This window comes from Prenolepis imparis, unplaced genomic scaffold (genome assembly GCF_030444845.1).
Source record: "Prenolepis imparis isolate NDT839.2.m4 unplaced genomic scaffold, iyPreImpa1.0 SCAF_1, whole genome shotgun sequence".
Classification (NCBI taxonomy): Eukaryota; Metazoa; Arthropoda; class Insecta; order Hymenoptera; family Formicidae; genus Prenolepis; species Prenolepis imparis.
Window position 1 is genome coordinate 16,341,919 of NW_028141159.1, and position 17,151 is coordinate 16,359,069.

General features: G+C 25.1%; 1 protein-coding gene across 8 annotated transcripts; it reads left to right on the forward strand.

Annotated features, from left to right (window-relative positions):
- The first annotated feature begins 350 nt into the window (after positions 1 to 350).
- On the forward strand, positions 351 to 16,059 carry LOC145932762 (transmembrane protein 114). 8 transcript variants are annotated; one of them, XM_083032035.1, is made up of 7 exons: positions 351 to 519; positions 6,794 to 6,955; positions 8,512 to 8,585; positions 9,607 to 9,741; positions 11,541 to 11,618; positions 11,871 to 12,008; positions 14,621 to 15,948. In XM_083032035.1, the coding sequence occupies exons 3-7, from the start codon at positions 8,558 to 8,560 to the stop codon at positions 14,869 to 14,871; spliced, it is 630 nt and encodes a 209-aa protein (XP_082888161.1). In that variant the 5' UTR covers positions 351 to 519; positions 6,794 to 6,955; positions 8,512 to 8,557; the 3' UTR covers positions 14,872 to 15,948. The 8 variants fall into 8 exon arrangements, with proteins under 8 accessions (XP_082888161.1, XP_082888155.1, XP_082888164.1 ...); XM_083032029.1 differs by having other exon boundaries at positions 9,495 to 9,741; positions 14,621 to 15,941; XM_083032021.1 differs by lacking the exons at positions 351 to 519; positions 8,512 to 8,585 and adding exons at positions 3,487 to 3,696; positions 6,568 to 6,635 and having other exon boundaries at positions 9,495 to 9,741; positions 14,621 to 15,936.
- The last annotated feature ends 1,092 nt before the right edge of the window (positions 16,060 to 17,151 follow it).

Genomic DNA, 17,151 nt, shown 5'->3' on the forward strand with positions numbered 1-17,151 from the left:
TTTAATATGTAAAAAATAGAGTATTACAATATTTACAGTAGTTACAGTATTTTAAATTAATATTTTAATAATTTTGCGCAAGTTTAAGAAAAGAATTTTTAAAAAATAAGAAATATTTAATTATTTTCTAATTTGACGTATATTTTACTACATTACGCTGATGTGTGTGTATGCGCACGTATGCATGCGAATAGTTTCCAAGTATATAATTCTATGTTCTTTATGTTTATGCCCATGTGTATGCGCAAAAAGAAAAGACTATGTACTAAATAAGTTGCCCCACTCCTCAATTGTAACTAGCCGCTAGTTGAGCTTCTCTTCTGAAGCTACTATTTACGAATTCAGTAGAGATCAGTGTCAGACCGTCAATCAGGGCGTTCGGACGGCAGAGCTCCGGCTTATTCGTAGTGTTATATCCGTAGTGTTATATCCTATTTTGTGAGGCCTGTCGCGTCAACCGTGGAAGAACGGTATTTTCGGTGTTTTGCGCTCGAACCACATCTCCTAAGATATTTCGAGGTGAGTCAATAGAAGACGGCAAACCGGACGAGCAACCGCGAACGCGGCTGCTGAACACGTGCGAGCCGCCAACGTACTGTTTAGAATCGCATAAATACATAGTGTTGAATAAAAATGACAAATTTTATATGTTATATTTATTAATCAGGAATAGATTTTTCACAGTAAATTATTAAATGCTAATTTATTACGCCTTCTTAATATTTAATATTAAATATTTCAGTAACTAAATTACAAAGTTATGTTAAAATTTAAATTAAAAAAATAATAAAATTTTGTCTGTTTAAATCTAAGTGTGTGTGTGTGTGTGTGTGTACGTGTCACTGTCTGATACAGAAGTTAATTTACTTCACATAAAATTAAAGTTATAAAAAATGCAGCAATATATGAACATAAATTCACAGAGAAATGTTTTTTTTAGAAATAATTAATTTTTAAATTAATTTCTAAATTTACAAATTATAAACATACACAGAACTATTTTTTATTTTGATATATCGTTATAGTGATACTTTTTGAACAACTCGTATTCTATTATTTTAATTAAATTAAACGAGGATATTTTTTAGAACATTGTTGTAAAAATGATAGTAAATGTTACTAATTAAATTTATTTTTCTTTTTATTCACAAAAATTATAAAACACAAACATAAGAAAGAAGTTATGTTACAGTTTTATTAGCACGAAGTCACATAAATAATGATTTTATTTCAATATCGTGAACGAATTATTAAATTTGTGTTATTTTTATATAATAAAAATTTTCATGTATTTATATGTATTTAAATACATGCATTTAGTTATTTTTTTATACATGTTTTTATACATATACATTATACATACATAGAAAAAGAAATAGAAAAGAAAAAATGTAATAAATACATGTATAATTTTCTCTCATCGATGTTTATTAAAACTTTAAAACTATTTTTATTTTTAAAATGAAAACTTTTACTGTCTCACATCTTTTTTATTTGCATCGCGAAGATGAAATAATATGCGCATTTGATCAAACATAGGCCTATCTTATACTTTTGACGTTAGAACTACGCTAACGAAATTTACGTTATCTTGTAATACACTCTTTTCAAGAATCATATTTTGTAAGCTTTGCGTTTTTTTCGGATATCTTCGACAATATAATGCAAAAACTAAAGAGATTAGGAAGAAATATGTCACAGAATAATATAGAATTTAAATTATAAATAACAATTATCTTAATTGTGCAGTGCAATAATCGATGCTGTGAAAAAATAAAATAACAAATATAAAAATTTACACTATATATATATATATATATATATATATATATATTTACGAAATAAATATTAAATTTTTAGTTTTTAATCTATTAAATATTTAATCAATTCGATTGTTTTACAAAGAAAGTTGATGGATATTATGCATTATAGATAATGCATTATAGCTTTTGATATTATGCATTATAAATAATGCATTATAGCTTTTGATAAATAAAAAATGTTCTAAAGTATTGACTTGTTATACTAAAAAAAATAAATATTATTTTATGTCTTCTTTATAACAGAATTTTGCCCTCATGATATTTTTTCTTGTGCAGCTTTCAAAATATTTATTATTATTATTACAAGAATCATTTCTTTATTAAACATTTAAATATAATCTTTTAATAGACAGAATGTCCTACCGAGAACTAAACGGAGTTGTATTTTTAATACGATTTGAGATAGAGAAAAAGGCATAAGATAAAATTATATGGTTTTACATGTTTATAATGATTTTGCATTTTTATGTTATCTTTAATGTATTTTTATACATGGAATGCAGTTGCGAAGTGCGATTTACATTACTAATGCATTATTCCCTCCGAAGAACTCGATCAAAGCTATTTTCGCGCAGATTCTTCTCTTTTAATAAGAATCTATTGATTAATCTATAAATGTACATTTCGATTGAACCATCATCAACATATAAATCAAGCTAAAGAATGCATATGATTTTCTGACTCCAACAATCTCCGATAATTAATCGCGACAATTCTTCTGATTTTACCTGTTGAGAACAAAAATACCTGATTGTGGTTGCTCGGAAGCATCGCACAACATCTGAACATTTAATAGTTCACCGCCTGAGCACATTCAATCGAGGATCACAAAGGTCAAAACTCAACTGTCAGTTGAATAACTAAACGTATTTATGACCACTTTCACAATGTATACATAATTTTAAGCACTGCACATAAATTCTGTTATGAGTTGAGATGACATCAACATCGATCGATTTTAACCGAATTTAAACTTTCGACAAACCCTCTATCAATGTGAGATAAGCATGATGCAGACTTTCTGTGTCATTCTGGAAGTTCAAGCTGTTTTTTAGCTCTTAATGAATATCATCTTAGACATCAATTGCTTTCCATGTATTCCATACGTTCCTCGTCCAAGATTTTTATATCTCGCCATATAAACTCGTGGTTAGTCAAGATCTAAGTAAATAAACAGAAGTGTATGGTGTATGTAGTAAAGGGTGGCACAAGAGTCTCACTTGCTACACTCACTAGACATACTCGCAGCAATCATCTATAGCAGAGGCATAAATCTGAGTAAGGCATTTGTTCTATGATATTTTTCAATTGATAAATATAATCGTTAGAAAACGTTTTTGCAGACTAGAAAAATGTGACTAGAAAAATGTGCGAACTGAACCAGAAATCAAACACGAGTCTTTTGTTTTCCGGGCTCTTACCACTGAGCTATTTAGACTTAACACCTTATGCCACTTTTAATACAGTGTAATATATGTAATATACGACTCTTTGCATAGTATACAACTCTTTAACTCTTGACGTTGGAATCTCGTTCGATGCAGTGCCAACTGCAACAGAGAAATTCGCGTTGCAGATAGATAGTGTGATGTCATCTCAACTCATAATAGAATTTATGCTCAACATTATATATACATTGTAAAAGTCATGCAGTCATAAACACAGTTATTCAACTGACAGTTGAGTTCCGACCTTTGTGGCGCTCGGTTGAGTGTGCTCGGACGATGAACTATCAAATATTCAGACGTTGTGCAATGCTTCCGAGCAACCACGACCAGATATTTCTGGTCCAGTATTATTCCTCAACAGTTAGAACTGGAGAAAGAATTATTATTACGATCAACCGTCGTGGAGATCGCTAGAGTCATTGAAGGTCGTATGCTTTAGCTTGATTTGCATGCTGATGATCAAGGGATTGAAATTTAAAATTATAGAATTATAGATATTTATAGAATTAATTAGTAGATTCTCATTAAAATAGAAGAATCTGCGCTTCGCTAATCGCGCTTGACTCTTAATAGTCCATTGTTTGCTAGTTAGATATTTAATACCAGAACCTTAGACTTTATTTTTTCAATTTTTTAAGTTTTATTTATTTTATTTTCTCCAGCATTCACTATTTAAAAAATTATTTGTTAACAAAGATTTATTTATCAATGAAAAAAATGAGGATACAAACAAGTATTAAGAAAGAGTAGGTAATTATTTATTAATACACCTCCTTCGATGACTTTGATTTATATATTGTAAAATGGGATACTTTTTAATATTTCCTTATAATTCAATCAAATGTTTTTATATTATATACGTTAAAGTTTAATAATTTTTAAATTTTTAAATTACGTTGAGAGTATATAAAATATAAGATATTATTTTAACATAAATTACCAAGATAACGATCCTGAATAATTTTAAAAAGATTTCAGTCGCTGTTTATTATTTATTAAAAAAAAATATTAATGATTAAAAAGTTGATAATACAAATAAATTTTAAATGTGATAATTTGAATTTCATGAATTTTACATTAGTTGTGTATTTGCATATTTAAATAACTTTTCAACTCATACATTTACTTTGTAATAAATGAATTTATCCTGATCTATAGACATAAAAACTCAAATTTATGATCTCGCGCGTTTCTTTGATATAACTCTATTTGATTTTTCCTGTAGAAAACATGGCATATCAAGAAAGATAAATTACACCGGAAAATATGAGATCACGGATAATGAAAACAAACATGTGCTGCAATAAATCTAGAAATAATAAGATGAACACATGAGGGGGATTCAGCGATCAAAGATTTTAATCAATTCAAATAGTCATTATTTTTTATAAACACTTTTTATAACATATTTTATAACATTTTTTATAACATATTATGTACATCTTACATAGTATTTTATTAAATAAATTATTATGAATTTGTGATCTTTCTTCTCAATTTTTTTTTCATGTATTGACTTTACTAGCTTTTGCAATTGCAAAACAAATTATTAGTGCCTGTTATGCCCTCGGTTATGCGTGCAATCGAAAAATATTTTGAACAAAATTTCATAAGAGACTTTGACTTTAACGAAATATATCTAATTATCAATGCATTTATTCATAAAGTAATTAATGAATATGATACATAATTATTTTATAAATAAAGTAATTATACACATAATATGTAATAATTTAAGATAATATATCATGTGATTTAAAAATCTCATTAATTTGAAAGTTTAACTTTTGATCAACTTTTTTTAATTCTAAATTAATGTGAGATAGCTCCTTCAAGCATCAGTTTTTAGTTTTGTTGAATACTGTTTGATTTTCTCTGTAAAATTAAGTAAAGTTCAAATAAAAAGTTGTATATTTTCTAATTTTATCTTTTGTGTGTGTTATTATATAATAAATATTTAAAACAGTGATCTTTAATCTTATTACAAGTATTGACTATACAAAAATTGTTCATTTAATAAGCTCTTCTTTAAGTTTGTCGCTATTTTTCGGAATCATTCTGTATAATTTATTTTGATTGGCTATATAACAAAGAATTTTTTTTTTTTTTTTTTTGTTTAATTTGAAAAATTAATTACGATTTTGAGTAATCAAAATTACTTTAACAGCATATTTTGTAAGAAAGTCGACAAATTTTAGCAGTATATTTTATAGATATTTAACAAATATATACATAATATGTTTATTCGAGTTCACATGATTGAATTACAAGTATATTATTGTAAATGTCAAAATAAAATTATCATTATTATTACATAAATGTTACTTTTATATTTCTATTATTTTGTTGTTTTTTGACTATATATTAAAATAACATTATATATCAAAATAATTAAAATAATTATATATATCAAAATAATATTATTTTTAGAAATACTGTTCAAAGTGTTTGTCTTAGAAGCATGTTGCTGTCTCGCTCGCTTGTTAAATTTTGTCAATGTGCTTGCAAATCTTACTGCATCTTATTCTAATTCGCAAACTACTTCTTTGAATAATACTTATAAAAGTGATGTTATTTTGATAATAATGTACAGTCGAAAAGTTAAGATACGCTACACTTTTAAAATATATTAACACTATATTAACAAGTAAAATTCGCCAAATATCATTTTGATTTTATAATAAGACTTACATAATTTTCTTAGTTTATGTCCCTACAGTAAAATATCATATTTCGGAAAATATTCTTGATTTTCAACTGTTTCGATGATTAGAGAAGACAGAAATAACATTGCTCAAAAATTGCAAGACGCGCATTTCAGCCAATATTGATGCAATTTTGATGGAATTTCATATGTTAAAATATTTTTAATTCGGTATTAGTAAAGTATTTTTAATTTTTAATAAAAAACGAATTTTTATCTGCAAAAATCATGCTTTGGCTGGTTTACTGAAATAAGTTTTAAGACTATATTTGTAAGCCTTAATTAGAGATATGCTATGCTTGTAGATCTTTTTTTCATTTGAATTAATTAATTGTTAAGTTGAGATATTTTAGCGATTAGTTTCCTGTTTGTGTCACAGAAAATTTAACATCAAAGAATTACTCTTATTTTTGTAACCATAAGTCCGTTTTAAGTTATAAATACATTAATCTATAAAATTTTGTCGAAATTGCATTGATATTAACTAAAATATGAGCGTTATACAATTTTTTAGGCACATTAGCTTTCGTTTTTCTATTATCGAAGCAACTGGGATCGAAGATTTTGCTCAAAATATGGTGTTTTATTTTAGGAAGATAAATTCTATCTCTCTCAAAAACCTAAATCATAAGATCAAAATTAGAATGACGGATTTTCCTTGTAAGTTTATTGATTTATTGGTATTCGACAAACGAACGAAAAATTCTGTATATTATTTCATTTTTAATTTTATTTGAGAAATGTGACAAATCTTTTGTATTAATCTTACAACTATAAAAATGTATTCTTATGCATCTGACCTTTTTCTATCTTGCCAGATTGTTGGTCCAAATTAAGTTCTAAACACTTGTTGAGAACGTCGTAGCAGATATTATCGACTAATCGCACGTGCCAGACACGCATTCTTGAATTGCTACCAAAAGGCAGGGAGAAACAGAAAAGACGACATGGAAAATCGAACAGAGGCTTTGTACAATAAGGTATAATATACGTACAATAATAATCTATTTGAATGCACATATTATTTAAATTAGATAGATCTTTAGCATTTAACTAAACGCTGGCATATGCAAATTAGTCCATGAGTCTACAGTTCATTGTTATTTTAATCAGTAAAAATTTGTGACAATATTAGAGACCTACTTATAGAAGTAGATAGAGATCTACTTAGAAGAGAGAGTTAAGACACAATAATAAATGTCAATAACAGATAATAAAGAAATACAAGATTTTAATAATTATCAATGTAACCGCTAATACATTTAGAAAGCTGCATTGATTATTCATGAAATCAAAATCTATAATATATGACAAGTTTATGTATGAATTCACAAAATGTATAAAATATTGAGAATTTTTAAAAGATTTCCGAGGTTGATATTATCTACGAGGATCTACTGATAAAATGCAATTTTCGTAGTTTTAATTTTATTTTTTATATTAACTTTCGACAAAATTACGAACGTTTTTAAAATAAAAATATTATTAAAATATATATGTATCTGCAAGATAAACTTTTATTCTAATGTGTATAAATATACCTTTAATAGATGGTCCCAAAATTATGTATTACAATGGTTGTAATATTATATGTAATTTTTGTACAGTGTAATCAAGCGACGCGGTGGTGTCACGAGGCCAAGTACATAAAAATTAACTGGTCGCGTGATTATATTCACGAAATACCGTCGAGGCGCTATTAAAATTTTTAAAGTGTTGTTTTCTTCCCGATAAATAAACTCTATAATTTGTTGTTAAAGTTTTTATTGTGATCTAAAATATTTTTTATAAGTTGTGTGTGTGTGTGTATCTAGCGCTATAATATTTGAATTTAATGTTTCACACCAAGTGTTGTAACTAAGTATTTCACTATTGTAAGTGTTTGTTGATTGTCTTGAAGTAAACTTAATTGTTCATTAATATAAGTTTTTGTCATTCGTGTCTATGATCTCGAATAATGTTTTCGATATGGTATATTTAATAATTATGTGATTGTTTTTATTAAATATTCTAATTTTTGCGTTAACAGAATTAAGCTTAATTAAACTTAATATTAACTGAATGAAAACAGTTATGTCTATTTAAGATCAAAAAGTGGAATAAAATCAAATAATTAGAACGATTAGAAGAATCATTAATATAGAAAAAAAATATTAATGAAAAAAAATTAATTAGATTAAATTGGATTAAAGTTTATTGCAAAGACGCTAAGAATAAGAAGAGGATCGCTTTAAGGAGCAATAAAACTTATTTATTAGTGTTTAAAATAAGATGCAATAAAGTAAATTCCTGTGCCATCTGATCTAGTTTATAATATGTATTAAATTTGAATTTCACTTTGCTCAACTAAATTTACTTTAATAAATTCTTATACTCGCGGATACATAAATTAAAAGGATCAAAGAAAATTAGTCTAATAATGAATATCATTTTGAGAATAAAGTATTACTTGATATATATACTTTTCACGATTAAATCTTTTATTATTTCTTTAAAAGCTAAGCAAACTTTAGTTTAAAATTTGTCAACATTTCAGGAATCTAACGTCCATATTCGAGTGTGATAAGAAGCCGCAGAATGAGATGAACATCTTCAAGAATGTTATATCAGGCAAAGATACATGCAGTTTTTATTATTTGTTTTATGTTTTTCGTTTGAGAAATTTATCTTTTCGGATGATCTTTTTTCATCTGTTATCATTATATCTCTATGCATGCTTTATCTCTGTAATCTAAAAAGTTTCTGTTAAAAAAAATAAACTCTCATTTATAATCATCTATTGTATTATTTATACTTAAGCAGTTACTTTTAAAATTCGGGATTCTTTATCTTGTATCTCTTTAGCGCTTGTAATATTTTTTCATTCGGAAAGCTTAGTTTTCCACATGCTCATGTGCTGCATTATTTTATATTAGTAGTTTGTTTGAGATTTTTCTTTTAGAATGATTAGTTTCACTTACTAAGTTCAATATATGAATTTATACTATAATTTTTTGTATTCTAAAATAATAAACATTTGGATATATTGCATTAAAGGAAAAATTATAATGTCCACAAAAACGTGTTAATATTTGATATAATAATGTAACATATATAATTTAAAATATTGTTTATATTTTTTTGATATATAAAATATATATTTAAATATATAAAACTATATGTACAATAACTACATGTACAATAATAATAATATATGAAATGATAACGTTTATAAACTTTTTTTCTAATATGTGTTTGTATGTGTATGTGTATATATATTTTTTTAATTGTAAATTATTATATAAAAAGATTATTCTAATTTATATCTTGCATTAATTAAAACTTTTTTTAATTTGATATGGATATTTGTGTCTTAACTTTTTCTTAGACTTCTATCTACCAATTTTGTCATAGATATATTTCAAAAAATTTCTCTAAAATATTTCCGGGATGTTTCGTATTATGTGAGTAAAAAAAATATCAATATTTGTTTAAAGTTAGAGAAATACATAAATATTGTACTGATAATTTCTACTATAGGTTATTTTTGAAAGGCGACTTCTTCTGGGTTGCACTGCTCTTGTGGGACTGTCAGTATGCATATGGTCCGTGGCTATAGGAACTGATCATTGGTTCATACTTAAATCACCAGATAATCAAGGTTTACCTTTGGGAGGCGCTGGTAAAATTGGCAGAAGATTGATTTACAAACACTCAGGTCTCTGGAGAAGCTGTATCACCGGATTAATGCCCGAATCGGAAAACTCTTCTAATTTAGTGCGTTATAGTAAGTGTGACTTATTTTTTCACAAAATATAATAAAAATATTGTTTTAGAAGTTTTAAAATTAATTTATGTATAATTTTATACAATTATATTTTTTATATTATTAATTTTGTATAAGATGCTTTTTTATAATTTGCATAACATAAAGAAAGACAATTTCAGTAATTTTATATAAAGAGATCTTTTGACGCAACTTAAAGTTTTGTCAAGTAGAATTATAAAACTTTTTGAAAGATTGTAATTTCTTTGTAAAAAAAATAGCTTTTTATGGAATTGAAAAAATAATACTCATTCAAAAATTTAGTTTAATTATTATTTATAATTTAAAACCCCTCCTTCCTCCTCATTAGCCAATTGTGTATATATGTACACGAGACGAAATCAGAAAATATATAAGATTCCCAAGAAATTTAGTTCTTTTAATATTTTTTTGTTTTTTGTAATACTTTTTTTAATGCTTATATATTTTATGAAGATACATCCTTACACTACTTTTCAACATAGTCCCCTTCTTTATTGAGATACTTGTCTAGAAAATGCATGAATCAAAACTCTGTCGGTGGAAAGCGGGATCTTGCTTACGAAGCCATTTCTACATTTCATCTTTCACATCTTTATCTGAATGAAATCGCTCACTAGGAAGGTAGATTTTATTTAGATGAAGATGTCAAAGATGAAATGCACAAAAGGATAAGCAATGCAAAGAACGTAAAAGAAAATACAGAGGGATTCCCACTTTCGGTCGACAGGGTTTTGATTCATAGATCCTTCGCGTAATACCTCAATAAAGAAGGAGATTATATTGAAAGTATAAAATATATCTTTATGAAATATGTAAGAACCTTTGTAAAAATAAAGTATTAAATAATATATTAGTTAAAAACTTTCTACCTTTCTCCTCTGTATGTACATATTGATGCGAATCCTTTTTAGACCGAAAATAGATGTCTAGAAATATTCGATGGATATCGATTGGACATTCATGTACTATCTGGGTATATATAAATTGTATTAATCGTGTATATATATATATATATATATATATATATATGAGTGTGTATGTGTGTACTTTGTATCTTTTACGTACATTATTTTGGTTACATTTGCATATACATTTTTTTAGATGTACATTACATCAAGAATGTATATCTGTGGAATATACAATATATTTATATAAATGTATAATATATTATATATACTAACAATAAGTATAGTTTAATATCTTATGAGTTGTTACGACTTTTTTTTATCCATCCCTCCAAGTCTAGATATAACATTCTACAAAACCACAATTATGTTTGAATTGCTTCCCAAAACATCATGCAAAATTAATATAATTTTTATATTTTTAATAAATTAATGATATTATACAAATATTTTATTATTTCATAGGTTTTATAAATATTTAATAATATAATTATAATTTCAAATTAGATAAATAAAACTATCAATTGAAATATCTTTTTGTAAAATTAAAACAAATAGATATAAGCAGAAAAATAGAAAAATTAATAAATATATGTTTCATAAATCTAATGTATTATTTTAACATTTTATTATGTTTCTTTAATGTTTTTATAAATACTTAATAAAATCGTTTGTAATCGGATAAATAAAACTGTCACAAACAGGTGACGGGGCAGAAATTCACGCGTCATCTAGATATGGATGACATGACAATCAAAATGTTAATAGTTTAAAAATTAATAATGTAAGAATTAAAGTAAAAAATTATTCTCTTTCTTATAAATAAGTTTGATAAGTTTATTTGCAAATTGTATACATGTTATTATTTTTCAGAGGATTGCGAATATCTGAATATGTTTCCAACAGAGACTCAAGTAAAGCTAGATCCAAGTGTGAACTTGACAGTGCTGGGTAAGTGTGCCTAATTAAATCTCCATTTTCTTAACCATTATTATTAGAGATGATTTTATTAAGTTTGATTGGTATCAAAACGTATTGAAACTTCATATACATATATATTCGCTGTATACATATATGTACATGTGCATGTGTGTATGTGCGCACGTGTGTATGCAAGTATGTGATATATATGCCGGTATAATTCTATAATATGCGATTTGAATATGTATTATAGTCTAACTTGATCAATTTATGTCTTTTCAGATTTCGCCAAGACTCAAGTCTCATTTGCTTTAATCAGTCTTTTCGTAATGATGTTGGGCTTCTGCTTTTCAATTTACACATTCCGAAATCCACGCTATATGTTTAAGCGTCTTGCCGGAGGAATAGATTTTATAACTGGTAATTAGTATTATATAATATATTTTTATCCGTATAATAAGTTGTTAATCAGTAATAAGTTTTTAATCCGATTCTGCACTTATGAGTTAAATATTAATTATATATATAAAATACAAGATATATTCTGGAATATCATGTGGATTGTTTGTGGTTATATTGTTGTGTTATCAACAATTATCTAATTGTAAATGCAATGACGAAAAGCGTTTTTATTTTTCAGTTTATCATTTGTTAAGATGCTTTTAGAAATACTTTTAAAAATACCTTAGAAATACTTTTGTCAACCATTAAAAATTATTATTAACCGAGCAAATGCTTAAAGGTTTTTTTAATTAAAATAAATATATATGTGTTATTTTTTTTATTATTTTTTTACAATTTTAAATTCAAAACAATATCATATACATATCTTCATCTGATAATCTGACATTATTTTCGTCCATATTATTGTACGCAATAACTTTAAATAACTGTTGATAATACAATAACAAAAATAACGCACTAGCAAAACACGAATTTTATTATAAACACAATAATGATGGAAGTTCATAATTAGCTAGCGCCAGTTTTGCTATACTTATTGAATAATGTTACCAATCCATGTAATTTTACGATGGAACAGTTTTAGTATACATACAAATTCAGGAAGGAAACGGGCTAATAAAAGCCAGGCGCAACCAATTTGTTTTAAAATCTTCTTTATTTAATTTGAACGTTTCAACCCTTCCCCCCCCTTAGACCATCTTCAGCAGATCGATTAATAAAAAAAATTCATGTATCTTGATCCACATCCCCGTCTTGCGTCTTTGGTAAGTCCTGAAATTATTATAGTTTTAGTACACATGAAATTATATTTTAGATTCGCAATTTTATATAAACATCGCTATTTTACGCGCCATAAATTATATTATTATTTATTATTATTTATCTTATGCACTTTAAAATTATTTTCTGAATATATATCTCAGAAGAAAAACTACAAAATTATTTGGTATTAATTTTTATTAAGTTTTTATATTGTGTGAAGTTGAAAAATTATGAAAAAAACTATAATTTTTATTTTAATCTTGATATGGATAATTTGTAAGACAAAGTTGCATCCAATATAAAAAAAATCCAATATAAAATAAAAAATAAACTTTATTTTATATCTAAAGTATGGAGATGATGTAGGATGAATCTTATTTTGCGCGAAAAGTTGCAAATCTGTAGTTTCTCATTTCACTTTTCAATTTTTAAAATTTTTATACACTTTTATGTACATTATTACATGAAAAATTTAAGAACAAGTAGATCGAAGAGAACTCATTTAATGGCCGTGCCCCAGTTTTTCGATCTTCAACTTTTTGTGGGAAAATATGTGAAAAAAAAGTAATGTTTGAACAATCGATTACAAAAGATAACACAAAGCGATGAATAAGTGAGGCATATGCTTTAATAATCCCCGAAATGTTGTCCTGAGTTAGAAACAATGTTATTCTTACAATAAACAAATGTTTACATGTTAATATTTTTAATTTAATATTTATTAAACTAGAACAACACCAAGTGCGCGTGATTCTTCGATTTTATGTTAAAAAGAATGATATTTTCAAAAAACTAATATAAAGTTTATTTTAACTCGATTAATATATTTTGACAGAAATCAGTTGATAACTGTCAAAAATATTAATCGAGTTTAAAGTATTATAAATTATAACATATATATTATTTAAAATATATTATTTTAATTTTTATAACATATTATTTTAAAATTTAATTAGCAAATTAACGCTTTAATCAGCTGATTTCTGATAAAAAATAATAAAGCGTTAATTTGATAATTAAATACTAAAATAATATATTATAAAAATTAAAATTATAATACATTTTAAATATGTTATAATAATTTAAACTTGATTAATATTTTTGACAGATATCAGCTGATTTCTGTCAAAAAATAATCGCGGATAAGGTACTATAACATAATATTTACTACAACATATTACTATTTTAATATTGTTAACATATTATTACTTTAAAATTTAACTAGCAAATTAACGATTCAAGAAGCTGATTTCTGTCAAAAAAATATTAATAAAGAAAAAAAATATTAAAGACCCGTTGCTCTACGACTTATAATTTGCTTAATTTTCGCGAAAAACGTTTAAATTTTAATTGCAAAAATTAAGGCCTCTATAAGCCAGATTCTATATGCCATAAACACACAACAATATATATTTTATGATTATAAAATATAATAGGAATGACAAACATAAAGCACATTGTTTCATTCTGTTGTTATTATATTAAAGTAAACAGTTTTCTTTTTATATGTTTTTAATGCATTTTTATTAAAAAACTATTATTTTAGTTGGAGAAATTCTATTGTAAAAATTTTAAATATACTTGGTTATTTTAAAAACATATATATAGTTATATTACTTTTATGATTTCAATACTTTTTCATGTTATTAATTTAATATATATTTTTTAATGCTACTTTTATAAAGAATTGTTTTTTTTTTACTAAAAAAGTGTTATTTTTGTTAAGATATATGTATGTGTATAATAGATATACGTATATAAAATTTAATTTTATTTAATTTTATGTTTTTTTTTATTTTTTCCAGCTGCTTGCAACATGGTGGTGATACAAGTATTGCTTTCTTCAATCGAATATGAACGTAACCACGTCGTTGAAACTTTTCCAAAAGGTGTATTAATGAAATATGATTATTCGCTTATTCTTGCATGGATCGTGTTTTTAATCAATCTCGTGTCTGGCTTAACCTTTATGATTTTCTCAAGAAAGAGAAAAAGGGATAAAGCACCTACAGAAGAAATAGCTATGGCTGATGAGCCAACAATAATTGGACGATAAATTTCTTATCTTGTCATTATTCCTATTATTATTCATTGAAATATGAGATTTAAGTGTGAATTATAAATGATAGCTATATATGAATATTATAATTACTTTTCTTATTTTTCTTCCCTATTAAAAACTGATAAGAAAACAGAGTTATTGCACATAATATTAAAAAAAAATATAATTAATAAATTTGTATATATATATATATATATTAATTAATATATTAGGAGATCTTAATTTTATATTTTGTTCAAAAATATAGAAAATTATAAAATCGATCTATATGTATATGCATATTATGTGTATAATATGTACAAAGTGTATAAAAACGACTGAATATTTTGAAAATATTTTTAAAAAATGCTTCAAATAAAAATTATAACATTTTAAGTGATACATATAATAGTATTATCTTGACCTTAGGTTACTTTGAAGATCTTGTAGAAATCACTTTAAATTTTTTAAATCACGAAATTCTTATTTTTTATATTCTTATAACTAGTCAAGACGATTATAGCAAGATATTACAGAATATTTCAAAATAATATGATTAAATCTCTTTTGTTAAGAGCGAAATTACTGGCGATATGAGAGTGACTCAAGGTATGTTGTATAAAGGTTGCACGCTCGGATTTATTTTTAATACTCTGTGCATATACGTGTGCGTACGCATTATGTAGTATATATTGTATACATATATATGTACATAGTATGTCGAAGATATCAAAGCTTTGAAAATTCACTTCTACATTATTTAATTCAAACTTTTTTTACAGACATGTGTCATGTAAAGATTAAGGCTCCGTAATTTGTTAACACACACACACAAACCTTATGATATTTTTTAATAATAAATTTTTATTAAATCTAATTCTTCTCCACAATAATGTGTATGTACATATGTGTGTGTTTATATAGATAGAGAGCAAAACATACACACATTCCGTTCTTATTTTTATTGTACTCTATTTAGACAGAAACATGTACGCTAAAAAAATATGATATAAAATATTGTAAAACAATTAATAATGGTATCTAATTTGAATATGATGAATAAAGAAAATATATATAAGAGTTAAAATAAGTGAAGTTGTGTGAACCATATGAAGAACCGCAATTCTGAATAAAGAAAGAAATGAAAAATGAAGCAGATGAATTAAGGTAGAGAACTAAAGTATTTTATATAGCCATGTGAATACGTGAAAAAAAGTTTTTAGAATTTTGATGTGCAATGGAATGAAAAGTTGAAATTAAAAATGAATGAAGAGAATAGAAAAATCAACTTAAGTTTGAAGTAACTTTCGAGAATATGAAAAAATACCAGAATGAATAATATTGCACATAAACAATACAGCAAAAATAAAGTATGATTTTGATAAATTTTTAATAAGTATTTAGAGAGATAAAATTAAAATGATATAATTAAATTTCCCGCACCGTAATAAAAGCGAAGATATGAATTCTGGTAACTTTATTGCACTTTTATAATTCTTATTTTTATTTCCATATTCTGTTTTGAATCCTTTACTGTTTGTCCTCATTGACTCTCACAATTCTATTAAGATTTTTATATATATGTATATTAAGTATTTTTATTATATACGTATATTAATAAGTATATTTAATAAATATATTAAGTATTTTTTTTATTATATATTACATCTTTTTGTGAAATGCCTAGCTTATATTTATCTTTTATAAATTAGTATGCTATGTTTTCTTTATTATATCTTATTTTATATCTGTCTCCCCTCAAAAACTTCTTATTGTTACATATCTGTATATGAATATAAATTATAATATAATAATTATAGTTATAATTGTAATTATAATTATAATATATAATTATTAATTATTATATAATATAATTTAATTAATATATAAATTAATTAATTTAATAATAATTATGTATAATAATATAATAATTATTATGTTATAATAAAATAATTATAATAATATTCTAATAACTAATATATAATAATTATCATAAATTAGTATTATTATATTAATTATTATTATTTTTTATCATATCTTTGAAAACGCATCGCAAATTACAAATTTAGACTATGTTTCTATATACACTATGTGAAAATCTATAGTACGTAATGTAAACTATAGATTTTCAGTAGTATGACAGTATATATCGGAACCACGGTCTGATATGATCAAAAGGTATCCCCTTATAGGCATTCGGAAACGTCACTCTTTGGTAATTTCAGTCTCTCTCTCTCTCTCTCTCTCTCTCTCTCTCTCTCTCTCTCTCTCTCTCTCTCTCTCTCTCTCTCTCTC